General features: G+C 30.9%; 1 protein-coding gene across 3 annotated transcripts; it reads right to left on the bottom strand.

The window, feature by feature from the left end:
• Positions 1 to 6737: 6737 nt before the first annotated feature.
• On the bottom strand, positions 6738 to 12406 carry LOC147407751 (protein PIN-LIKES 3-like). Of its 3 annotated transcripts, XM_086436482.1 has the most exons (13): positions 12302 to 12320; positions 12172 to 12224; positions 11997 to 12030; positions 10378 to 10554; positions 9669 to 9748; positions 9432 to 9556; positions 9155 to 9276; positions 8778 to 9017; positions 8546 to 8638; positions 8301 to 8401; positions 7625 to 7677; positions 7352 to 7537; positions 6738 to 7250 (listed from the first exon to the last, which is right to left on the bottom strand). In XM_086436482.1, the coding sequence occupies exons 4-13, from the start codon at positions 10510 to 10512 to the stop codon at positions 7126 to 7128; spliced, it is 1260 nt and encodes a 419-aa protein (XP_086292608.1). In that variant the 5' UTR covers positions 10513 to 10554; positions 11997 to 12030; positions 12172 to 12224; positions 12302 to 12320; the 3' UTR covers positions 6738 to 7125. The 3 variants fall into 3 exon arrangements, with proteins under 3 accessions (XP_086292608.1, XP_086292609.1, XP_086292607.1); XM_086436483.1 differs by lacking the exon at positions 12172 to 12224 and having other exon boundaries at positions 12302 to 12406; XM_086436481.1 differs by lacking the exon at positions 12302 to 12320 and having other exon boundaries at positions 12172 to 12299.
• Between the last annotated feature and the right edge of the window lie 1126 nt (positions 12407 to 13532).

Genomic DNA, 13532 nt, shown 5'->3' with positions numbered 1-13532 from the left:
AAGGCACGTAGAGTAGAAATATAGGGAATGGATCGATCCTCTATGCTGTTAGTAATGCTCACCATAAGCAACCACGTCATGGTGGGCCTTCTTGACCTCGTTGCACTTGCCGCCCCCTCTCTTGTACAAATGTAGCCTTCAATTAAATCAAATTCTAAATGAGAGCTGCTATTGACACCCAACTTTTACTTATCATATCTTAATTTCTTAAAGTAAAATGCTAATGTCCAAGATCTCACTTGGAATTAACATTGTTCAACACTTTATTTTTTAATAATATTATTATTCATCTTGTTTTTTTTAGTGAAAATAAATTGAAGTATGATATTTTTTACAAGATAAATACTTGTTTGCATTGATTGTCGAATTATTTATTGCAACAAGACATTTAATTTTAAAAATTAAATGTTCAGCATTTATTATGAAAAAGATAAATATTAATTAAATAAATAAGTATTCATAATATAAAAAAATTAATATACCATTATCTTTTTTATTAAATGATAAAATAGATGGAAATATGGAAAAATTATAAAAAAATTTTAAAAAAAAATTATTTATCAAAAAAAAATCTAAGTTTTAAAAAATTTGAAAAAAATATACAAAACCGATCATTCAAAGACCGATTTTTCTCTCTCTTCACTTTTCTATCATATTTTTCTCTCCTCAACATTTAAAAAAAATTGAATTTTTTTTTAAATACCGATCATTCAAAAATCGATTTTTCTCTCTCTTCACTTTTCTATCATCTTTCTCTCTCCTCAACATTTAAAAAAAAATTAATTTTTTTTAAATACCGATCATTCAAAGATTGATTGTTTTCTCTCTTCACTTTTCTATCATCTTCTCTCTCCTCGACATTAAAAAAAATCAATTTTTTTTTAAATATCAATCATTCAAAAATCGATTTTTCTCTCTTCTTTCTCTCTCATCAACATTTTAAAAAAATGAAATAATACATAAATATTTCCAAACTTCTATACTACTCTAACAACAAATTTGCTATTATTGCTCTTGACTTTTGTGTTGTAATCTCAACATAATTTTTTTACACCACTAATTGGTTTAAAAGGTATCTTATTTTTTTTCTAAAGAAAGCTTTTGAAAATATAGTCCCACATTAGATGATTACAAGAGTGCTTGGATTATCTTTCTTTCTTTTCTTTTTGTCTGTTTTAAAACGTCCATATAAAGACCCAAACACTTCAATTCATGATTTGCACATGCCTTACCTAAAATTAGTTCTATATCGATTTAATTATCTTCTCTAATCACATTTGTATATAAACATTAATAATATATCTAATTATCTATAACATATTTTATAACTCAATCAATTAATTTTATAACTCAACACTACATGTGCAAGAAATTACAAAAAACTATGTGTTTTGTCAAAATTACTAAACTATGTGAGGTTAAATTATAATGACGCATTAATATTTTTTTGTGGGTGATGATAGGAGGATTTATTTTAAAATAGGATCATTAAACATGACATTCATGTGGACCCAATAAGATCAAGATCATCTTATCATGAGATCAAGATATTATGATTAAAGTCCACAAATATGCAAACACAATCAATTAATTTTATAACTCAACAGTACATGTGCAAGAAATTACAAAAAACTATGTGTTTTGCCAAAATTACTAAACTATATGAGGTTAATATTACAATGATGCATTAATATTTTTTTGTGGGTAATGATAAGAAAATTTATTCTAACATAGGATCATCAAACATGACATTCATGTGGACCCAATAAGATCTTGATCTCATGATAAGATGATCTTGATCTTATCTTGAAATCAAGATCTTGAGATGTAAAATAATAATAAAAAAAATTTGATTTACCTTAGTGAGTGAAGAAGTTGAAGAAGAAGATGAAGAATTAAAAAAAAAATTATTCTTTTGAAGAGAAGAGAGAGAAATAAAGGGTAAAAAGTAGATGAGAGAGTAAATAGAGTTGTTAAAATTAGATGAGAAAATAAAGTTGTGTTGTTGAAATTGAGTAAATTTCGTTGTTGAAATTAAGTAAATTTCATTGTTAAAATCGAGGAGGAAAAGAGAAGTGAAGAAAAAGAAAAATCGATCTTTGAATGATCGGTATTTAAAAAAATTTTGATTTTTTTTTTAAATGTTGAGGAGAGAGAAAGATGATAAAAAAGTGAAGAAAGAGAAAAATCGATCTTTGAATGACCGGTATTTAAAAAAAATTGATTTTTTTTAAATGTTGAGGAAAGAGAAAGATGATAGAAAAGTGAAAAGAGAAAAATTGATCTTTAAATGACCGGTATTTTTAAAAAATTCAATTTTTTTTTTAAATATTGAGGAGAGAGAAAGATGATAGAAAAGTGAAGAGAGAGAAAAATCGGTATTTGAATGACCGAATTTATATCTTTTTTCTAATTTTTTAAAAATTAGATTATTTTTTATAAATAATTTTTTTTTTTCATAATTTTCCCTAAAAATATTATTAAGAAGAAAAAAATATTGGAGAATACGAATGTCCCCATGAAATGTTGGACGTTAGCAATCCCTTTCTTAAATTATTTATCATGCCCTAATTAAAAATTAAAACATTACAAAGGTTTTCTCAAATTATAATCTCAACCTTACTGAACATTATAACGCTCGTTCAAACAATTTATGTAGTTATTTACAATTATGGTTAGGCTTAAATAAAATTTAAGTGATTGTTATTGGCATCCCAACCTTTATTTATTCTCAATCATTCACTTATTTTCTTTACTTTAATTGAGGTGTAATAAATAAAAAATCCGGAATGCCAATACCAACTCTCTTTTAAAATCTCGACGTAGGATGGGGAGCATGTGCAGTGGGGACCACTCTTCACTTCTTCTTTCTCTTCTTTTTATTTACTCAAAGAAATGGTTACACTCCAAATCAAAATATTGAATTCCACGTTGGAAGATATTGAATTTGTTTATCCTTTTATCACTTGATCATCTATTCTACAATTACAATAAAGGGAACTAATCTTTTATATGTTAGTCTTAGGCGATCGCTTCAGTTGTTTGTAATAATTTTTAAGTCATTTAGAATATTGGTCATGCTCGTAAATTTTAAATATTTTGAATCAGGACTTGTGGGCAAGGGTACTGGAGATAGTAAGGAGCCAATAGAGGCCATATTGCCCCAACAGAACTTTGAGATACCTTTATATTTTCAACTAATTACATGCCCCCACTCCCCATTTTTTCCACCCCCTCACCTTCCTCCAATTTTATCCTCTCCCCCCTGTCCCTTCAATCTTTTGAAGATGACATTGCCTCATGACAGGACCTACTCTTTCATGGTAGTATTGGAAATGATCTAAAATATCTTTTTCTTTAATTTCTAACCAAAAATCTAAATAATTTGCTCCCAATACGCCCTTATTTGTGTCTCTATGTATTTTTGATAAAAATGAATAATTTTGCATGATTAAAAAAAATAGTGAATTTTTCATTGTTAGATTAATTATAGAAAAGATTTTGCAGCTTGAATAACTAATTCTGCTCTAAAACAACAAAATAGGGGAAAAAAAACGAATTTACCCTTCCAGAAAGGAGGGGAAAAAAGACGAATTCACTACTTTCGAACATGGTACAACAATGATTTCACCAACAAATTATCTTCTGAAACAAAATAAGAAGCGAAATAAGCAACAAATTCAACAATTGAAAATGAACAGAGTAACAAATTCACCTCTTGAAAATAAATCAAGTTGCGGCTTTGCTCATTTCTAAAGCAACAAAAAAAAAAAAAAAATCAAATCAGCATCAATGGTATTGATAGAACAATGTACAAATTTGAATTATGAGAGTTCCATTGGCACATTATTATGAATTTGTACATCATTTTTCATAACCATTGGTCATTCTTAGAAGGTGGAGAAGAGTAGTGTACATCCCATTTGGATTATATTTGTTTTGATTATTGCCACATGGTGTTTCTCTAATATAATTATTCTTTTAAATTTTATCGACAAAGAATTTGTTTTTACATCTAAATCTTTTGAAAAGAAATATAAAATAAATTTTTATCTTTGTATATAATAAAGTGACAAAATTTCTCTAAGAGTATAGCAGCCATTTTGTTGCTATAAAACAAATAAAGTAGTGAAATGAAATTCAAAAGTAGTGTTGAATTCGCCATTTGGAAACCGAAAAAATAAAAGTAAAGTAAAGAATTCCCTACTTTTGAAAGCAAGAAACTCGTGGTTTCTAAAAGCAACCTTTTCCGTAGTTGAAATCAGTGGTTCATCGCCTGGATGTCAAAAGTAGCAACAAATTCATCATTTTGAAGCTAAAAAAATAAAAAATAAAAACAATGAATTTATTGTTTTAGATTAAAAAAGGAAGTGAAATCACTATCGCTTCGTTGTTTAAATACATCCTAACATGAAAGTGTAGGAATCATGCAATGGTTTTTTACTCGTATCTCAATGAAAAGCATCTATGGTTCCTATACACTTTTCACGAGATGTGCCATATGAGGTACGATCTTGAGGTCACTTCAGCATTATTCATTTGGGAATTCAAGTGAGTTAAGATAGACGATAGTGGACGAGTACACTTATGACCTTAAGTTCAAACCTCATATCACAATTCTTTCCATGAAAGTGGATAGGAACAATAAATATTTTCAACTCGTATCTCGATGAAAAGCATCTATGATTCCCATGCACTTTCACGTCAAGAAGTGTGATATGAGATTCCAACTTGAGGTCACTTCAACATTATTCATATGTATAAGGAGTCAAAATTTGTCCTATATGACTTAAAAATTTCATACTGAATTGATTTTTTGTGAGGATGATCTTTATAGTGAGTGGATCATCACGTAGTATAATTTTTATGGTGATTTCCCCATATTTATATTATCAAATTATTTCTCAAAAATCCAATGAGCATTTAGCAGCAAAATCCTATATTAAGATGCATTTTTTTCAATTTTTTAGAGGATATAGTTTTAGTATGGTCATGACCTGGCCGCCACCGAGGTGGATCACTTTTGCAAAATAAATCAATCTTATGAAGAAAAAAATAGTTTACAATATGTTAACACATGAGTAATAAATAAAGTGACTGTGGATCTCCTCACATAAAACATAATGTGAAGAGAGTAGAGATATCACAACGTGAAAAAGACCTATATTTGACAGTCCAAGGCCGTTGAATTTCTTAAAATTTAATTAATCAAGACATCAAAATTGTCAAATTTTTTTTTTCGACAAACTAAAACCGTTAAATTAATGGAGGATGTGAGAAATTTGATGACTCTAAGCTGTCAAATTGGGGATCATAAAAAATTTCAACAGTCATAGACTGTTAAAAATCATTTTCTAAAATTTGTGGGCTTTGGCCAGTCGAATTATCTTGTCAAAATTTTCAGTTTTCACATAATGTGTCATCATATCAAACATACGAAAGTTTGATGTAATCCTAACTAACATGCACTTTGTGGAATTCTTTGTGGGTGGTCCATTAATATAATAGACAGACTTTTTCATTATACATAAACAATCAACTTGAATAATATGGATTTGTTTATTTTTTTATGATGAACTTTTATTTCTTTATTTTCCTATGAACTATGTATCCTTTTCATGCCTTTAGCAGTTTAGTAGTGTGTAAGTCTTCATGATCCTTTCCACTGTCATCCATTGGTTTTCTTCCAGCACCTTGTCTCTCTTGTTCTTTATCTCCATCCAGCAATGATTATCCAATGGGGGCCACATGTGTGTAATTTGTCATTCAAAAGATAATACAATGAGTGTTATATTTTCAATTTTATTACAAAGAGTATCTCATTTGAAGTCAAGACTATCAATGACTTTTATATAAAAAAAAGGGAGAAGTTCGGCAGCCCTAAAGTTCGTCAAGTTTGGCGTCAAACATTTTTTATAAATCATTTTTGATGGGGTTAAAAGTTTTGAAATAGGCTGATTTTTTGTGAGGATGATCTCTACGGTGAAGAGATCATCCTCACAAAAAATCAGCTCATTTTGAAATTTTTAATCCTAATTTACAAGTTGAAGAATCGTAGACCGTCCAATTTTTATAAATCACTTTTGATGGGGTTAGAAATTTTGGAATAGGCTGATTTTTGATGAGGATGATCTCTTCGTCATAGAAATCGTAGGGCTGCTGAACTGTCCCCATAAAAAAATTGTAATATTTATAACATATAAGTGGAAAGACACTTTCTTGTATGCATGATATTGTAAAAAGTCGTGATTTTCTGACATCTACTTTTCCTGCGTGGCATGTGATAGAAATCGTAGATTTTCTTTCCTTGGGATGCACAACTGCACTAACCACACTGGGAGAGTAGAGGGGGAGTATGTCTAATGGGGCAGTCAAAAATCATTATTATATCATATATGTATCGCTAGGTACTTTTGATGTCTTCAATCAAAGTGGGAGAGTGCTGAGATTTTATGCATGAATATTTTGATTAAATAAATTTTGAGTGGACACAAATGTTAGATTATCCATAAATGGACACATCTTTTAGTTAAAAGTATATTCAATCTCCTATTAATTGGATTGTAAAGTAGACTAATTCAATCAATTTTTCCTAAAACTCAATTTAAGTAATTTCCATCGTCGTATTAGTAGGCTAAGCTAATTCATGCAAATTTCCATCGTGACTTTGTTGTATCCACGAGGTTATTTATCTACTACACCAATCAACAAACTTCTACGATTGGGGACAGATAAGATCTTAAAATGAGAGATTACACATATTTGTATTGTTTTCACCAAAAGAATGTGAACCCAAGAATACATTGTGAACCACCTTCCAAATAAATAAATAATAAAAAAAAAAAAAGAATACAATGTGAATTTCATCAAATCTTTTACAAGAATCAACAAAATTAAATGATGATACAGGTGTGCCGTATCAATTGCCTATTTAGGTGACCCATACGACTCCACTTCTTTTATATTCTTCTTTCGGCATGTCGCACTCTCCATGAACGATGGCATCGTCACCATCTAGATAATTAATAATCTATGCAAATTGATGATATATGCCAATAGAAATAAGGGTATTGCCATATGATACGAAGTTAATGGTCACACTGAGCATACCCAAGAGATATAATTTCAAGACAACAGCCACATGAAAACGGTGGACCAAAAGGTTAAGAAAACTGAAGCCAACGCGTAAGTCCATAACATTATAACCGAACATTCACTCTCACCAGCACCAAACAATTGGGTCATTGTGCCTACAAATTTCATGAAAAACTTCAATTAGAAACAACGGCAAAGGAGAATTATAGTATTAACTCCACTGTGTTTGTATTTTTAACAAGAACGTCATTCGTACCTATGTTCAATGCAGGTGGAAGAGCAAATTGAAGCATTAGAATGAAGTGATACAATGGATCTGAGTTGATCAAGCCAAAACTGATCGCCCCCTTAACAATGACAATGCCTACTAGAGGCAAGAGAATAAATCGAACTACTACGATCCCCACAATTATTGATTTCTGAATTCCCGGCCCTTTTAAACCTGAATGTTGAACACGAAATATCTATCAAAAACTTATTTTTGTATAATTATACAAACAGGCTAGCAGAAACATGAATCAGTTATTACCCTTAATAAGGTTTCCTCCCACTAGCAGCGTTAGAACTGGAATAGCTCCATCACTGCAAGCCATAAAAAGAAAATGTGTTTAATATGAATTTCTGTAAAAATGGATGTAGTATCTCATAATTTGCAATATATTTCTACTAAGGTTTTGTACGATAACATCAGATGTAGAGACGGATTCACCTTCATATTGAATGTTGGGTGCTTTATATATATATATATATATATATATATATATATATATATATGTGTGTCCCGTTCAATGGCTAACTTTTTGGCAAAACATTTTTCAAAACATGAGTTAGAAGTTTTGGAATGGGCTGATTTTTGGTGGTGATGATCTCCTTACCGAGGAGATCATCACCACCAAAAATCAGCCCATTCCAAAACTTCTAACTCCATCAAAAATACTTTACAAAAAATGGACAGTCCACAATTTTTCAACTTATAAACATGGGTTAGAAGTTTTGGAATGGGCTGATTTTTGGTGAGGATGATCTCCTCACCGTAGAGATCATCCTCACCAAAAATCAGCCCATTCCAAAACTTCTAACTCATGTTTTGAAAAATGTTTTGCCAAAAAGTTAGCCATTGAACGCTACCCTATATATATATATATATATATATATATATATATGTATGTATATCACAATTATATGTCTAAGTTTGAATAACATACCCAAGCAAAGAAGCAGAGTCTTGGATCACACGAAGAGGAGCACTCTCACCAATCATCAATTTTCGTATTTGAGGGACAACACCAACAACAAATCCAATAATCTAAACAAGATAATAGAAAGTAGTTTAGTCTAGGATCAGTCACCAAGGAATATTTCACATTAGATTAGAACAATTCCTACTTTAGAAAAGAGTTAAAAAGATACTTATAAAAAAATAAAAATAAAAGAGTTAAAAAGATCGTACCGATCCTATAGTTGAGGGTGCAAACAATCTCTTCAAGTCGATCTTTTCTGCAATTATTTTTAGTTGATGTATGAACTTAACTGAAATTGGCACCTGGCATAAAAATCAGGACAAGTTGTAGTCAATAGTTATCCCAAACCACTCTCACCAAGTGAAGTAAATGTGTTCAAATGATAATATTTTTAACGAACGTGGATGCAACCATGAAGAGAGATAATAGTTAGGGAACTACCTCCACTTTTGGGCTGGATCTACTGATAGGCAGTGGAACTTGATCTGCATAATCATTGGAGATCGAGCAATCTTTTGATACAAGTAGTGCTTCCGTGTAACTCTCGGGAAATAGTTTTGGGTTTTCTCCAGAATACTTGACACTATCAGAAGAGACATTTGCTTCAACTTCATTAGCCCTAGTAGTAGAAGATATCCGCACAATATTGTACACATAAACCCACAAAAAAATGGCCCCAATCTGAATAAGCAATAAACAAAGATAAAACTGTAAATTTCAGTGAACAAGTTGCGCAAATATCTTATACTTCGTATTAAGCACATATAGTTACTTTCGAATTTCTTAGAAACAGGATTAAGGTAATTCAAAGATCATACCGCCATAGAAAGTGAAGCATAAGCCATTGCATATGTATGGCAGACTTCTGGATCTCCAAATGGACTACCTTTCTCTTTACAAACTGCTGGGACGATAATGATAAGCAAATTCCCCAGATTTCCTGATACATGAGAAGGTAGAAGATGCAATTACATGAAACGTCTTAACCTTGTTTCTTTTCAAAGAAGACTATAGGGATTTCAACATGGACCCGATCGTCATATCGGAAAATATAATTCAATAAACATACGTGAATAATTATGAAGCTATATTTACCTCCAGCACAGCAACCCACAATGAGGCCCCTCAGATTTGAAGGAGCTTTTGTAAGTTTGGCAACAATCCAACCAAGTGCCGAACCAATAATAAATGTGATAAGGATATTCACTGGCATGAACCACCTACACATGTTTCCGAAATTTAGAAAGAGAGACAATTGATTCAAAGTTTGCTCGATATTCTAAGTTGCACCACAATTTGATTAGAAAGATATAGGGATTGAAAGAAACTCACAATGAAATCAAGCTGTCATATGTTATTGTTTTAGACAAGTTGGTACCTATAAGAGGTGGAGTAAGCACATAAAACACCACCTGTTTACAAACATTAAGTTCAACTGTTAGTTCTAAAGACTTAAAGAATTGAATCTCTAAAGCCCAAGAAATACATTTTTTTCTCATTGGATCAAGAAATACAAACATGAAAACCGTGATAATGACATTCAACACCAATTTGTTTATTGGCAGATTTACCAAAACATGCACAACATTTCGAATATTTACCAAAACAGTACACTATAGCAAATAATTCCAAAAACGGTAAATTTACCGTTTTCGGAATTAATTTTTTTTACCAAAACGGTAAAAACAGTAAAAATGTATTTTTTTTTACCGAAAATACCCTTTTTTATTTTTTGACTGAAATTACGAAAATAAAATTGATTTCGGTAAAAAAAATTGTAAATACGTATGATTGTTGGATTACCGAAAGAGAGTGAATCTTTTTAGTTGGATTTTCATTTTTTTAAGGTTAAAATTGTAAATACATATATAAAACAAAAAAAGGGTATTTTCGGTATTAAAAAAGATACATTTTACTGTTTTTACCGTTTTGGTAAATAATTTTGAAAACTCTACTGTTTTGGTAAATTATTCTTGTTTATTTTCCATCTATTAGGATTTTGATGGACAAATAAAGATTGTGGGAACTGACAATTACTTACATTATTAAAATACTTCCTCGCATCTTCCCCTAAAAGATTTACACGATCTGTAGCGAGAAATGACCCAACAGCAGTCACTATAAGAACTTTCAGAACTGGCATCGACGAGGCAGTAAAAAGATCCAGAAGCCCCATATTGAATATTTCTTATAAATCGCCAAATATTCGTCTCCAGACCTATATGAGAATTTCAGATAAGTTTATTCCCATGAAATATCTCTTAAGTAATAAGTTTAAAACCAAAAGAAGTCTCCATTGCCAACATATTTTCATTATTTCAACTGTTTTTTCGCGTTGGAATTAAAAGATAATTGTGATATGTACTTGATGTTTCAGGAGAACAAACGCAATCAGAAATAAATGGGTTGTGGGTAGAAATAATCAATATTATTAGTTTAATTAATTCTAGTTGATATAAAATTAACAAAAAAAAAAAAATTAAAAAGAGGAGAAAATGAAAGAAAAAACAGAGTTCTACAGTCCTACGTTACATAAGGAAGGACAGAGGTCCTAGTCACTTCTTTTGCTAATTCATTTTCCAATCTTAGCACACAAAGAAGCAATATGTTCAAAGATGAGACCAAGATCAGGATCTCCTCCACCATGAAATTTTTTTTCCAAGCTTCAACAGAGCCCCAACAAATTGCCTCAATTGAATCACCTTCGATCACAATTTTACAAAACCAAGGAAATCATATGAAACGCATAAAAATTCCCAAAAGGAAATCAATCCTCCATAATGTAATGGATATCGAACATCATACCATTTAAAAAGAAACTGTTGTGTAGCCCCCTAGAAAGAATTATATATATAACAAACCCCAAAATACAGAACTCTAAAGAGCAAACTAGTCAGGAATAACAAGCCATTTTCATTATAAAGAAATGTGAATCTCCCTTAAAATTCCTACAAAAATGCAGTTTCAGAGAAGAACACAATTCAAATTAACTTCTTATTATTATAGAACTTAAACAAGAGAGGTGAAAAATCATAACAGGATGCCAATTAGTTTGAAAGAGGACAACAACTTGTTCAAATAATCGAAAAAGCTTAAATCAAATTGGGACCTATCAGAGAATGCTATTCTGCATAAATATGTTAGCAGACTGCAACAAATCGAATCATAATTGAAGAATAATATATTAAATAAGATATCACAAACATATAAACTTCTTGCAATCCATAATATCAACTAAAACAACAGATCTCATATTGGGCACTTCAAAATTGCTTGAAAAGTTATATTAAAAAAGCCTTTTCTCCTCTGTTCTCTGCCTGAAGTTTTAAAAAATAAAAAATGAAAAATTACAACTGGGGTATCGTTAAATTGAAATGGGGTCTCCATTAAATATATCTGGGATCAAAATTCAAGCTTGCAAAAAAAAAATTTATAAAAAATTATAAATAAATTTATATAAAAAATAAAATAAAATAAAACAGGACATTACTGGGTTCTCTCTCCAGCTTCTTTTAGAAAAATAAAAAATAAAAAATCTCAAACATGTTTACTACTCTTATCTTCTCTTAAGGTACACAATCGGATCAAAATGAGAAGAAGATGTTTTTTTTTTGTTTTTTTTTTTTTGCAATTAATGATTATACAGAAATAGAAGCTCACCAGCTCTAACAAAGCTTCCTTCCTTTTCTCTTCTCTGCCAAACAATCATAGAAGAAAAAATAAACAAAAAGTTACAGTTAGAAACTCAAGAAAATCAAAATGGAAAATGGGTTTCCTCCAGTACAGATTCTTGAGACGTAATTTGATTCCGAAAGAAAGAAATAAAATATTTTACCAAAAGTTAGCTATTGTCCTTGCTCAATCTCAATCTTTCATTTAATGGATACTCTGTGATATAAAATGAAATAAAACTCTGAACAAAAACTTAAGATATAAGACGAGGCAAAGAGAGATGTCTATCTGACCATATTTAACAGGGGGTGGCAATCTTAACACGACCGGCAAATACGACTGGAATTCTGGAAAACGCCACGAAATTTGTCGGTTTGGAGCAAGCTTAATTGGATTTTGCTCGTAAAATATCATCCCATCAACTATTAAATGGTTCGGGTCTGGGTTAGGGGTGTCAATCCGCTAAACCCATTTTGACACCTTTAGGGTATGTTTGATTGCACATGAAAAATAGGGTGAAAAATTAATTTCCATAGAAAATGACATTTTTCAAGTGTTTGATTGCACATGAAAATGGAAATTCATTTTCCATCCCATTTAAAAAGTTCACTAAATCATGGATTTCACTTTTCCACCCATATAGATGGGAAAATGAAATCCACCCATATTTTTCATCCTCAATTCTTCCCTACCACCACCACCATTACACTAACCTCGCCGCTGTCGTCGTCGTCACCATCGTCGTCCCCGTCGGATCCGTCTCCGTCTCCGACCATCTTCTCTCTCTCTCTTCTTTTTTTTCTTCATCTCCTTCTCCATCCCTTACCTCCTCCGTAGTCACCACCACCACGTTCTCCCCCCATCTTCCTCACTGACCTCCATCGTCGCCATTGTCACCGTCTCCACCGTCGCCACATCCTTCCCCCTCCCTCTTCCTCGTCATCTTCTTCTTCCTCTCCCCGTCCTCTCATCTTCTTCCTCATTCTCCTCTTCTTCTTTTTTCTTATATTTTTTTCATGATTTTATCCAAGTAAAATCAATCAATGGAATTTGATTTTCCAACCTTACTTATTTTCCACAACTAATTTTTCATGGATTTCAAATTCCATGAAAAGTGACTTTCCATGCAATCAAACATACCCTTAGTTATTTTGACAATTTTGTCATTAACGTTTAATTTGAAATATATCATTAATTATTTAAGATTTTTTTTTAAATTACCCATTATTTTTACTAAAATTTCTTACAAATTTTTTATAAAATATAGTTTTCAAATAATTAATGGTTAAATTTTTAATTTAGAAAATAAAAAACACTTTCTTTATTGGTAAAATTTAAGATATTACTAAATAAGGATAGTATGTCTACATGATGATGAAATATATTTTGCTTAACCAATAATAATAAGGTGATTTCGAGTTTTTGAAACCCCCCCCCCCCATACTTTTTGATGAATATTAAAGATATCTCCAAAAATTTCAAATTGATGACTTAGAACCCTTGATGAGATACCAATAACAGATC

The sequence above is a fragment of the Akebia trifoliata genome, chromosome 3, assembly GCF_017979445.1.
Source record: "Akebia trifoliata isolate Shusen 1 chromosome 3, ASM1797944v1, whole genome shotgun sequence".
Lineage (NCBI taxonomy): Eukaryota > Viridiplantae > Streptophyta > Magnoliopsida > Ranunculales > Lardizabalaceae > Akebia > Akebia trifoliata.
This window is presented reverse-complemented; position numbering and strand designations above follow the sequence as displayed.

Coding starts and splice junctions, on each gene's coding strand:
- LOC147407751 (XM_086436483.1), bottom strand. CDS start 10,512: ATGGGGCTTCTGGATCTTTTTACTGCCTCGTCGATGCCAGTTCTGAAA. Junction 9,749..10,377: donor CGAGGAAGTATTTTAATAAT/GTAAGTAATTGT, acceptor GTTTGTAAACAG/GTGGTGTTTTATGTGCTTAC. Junction 9,018..9,154: donor ATGCTTCACTTTCTATGGCG/GTATGATCTTTG, acceptor TTGCTTATTCAG/ATTGGGGCCATTTTTTTGTG.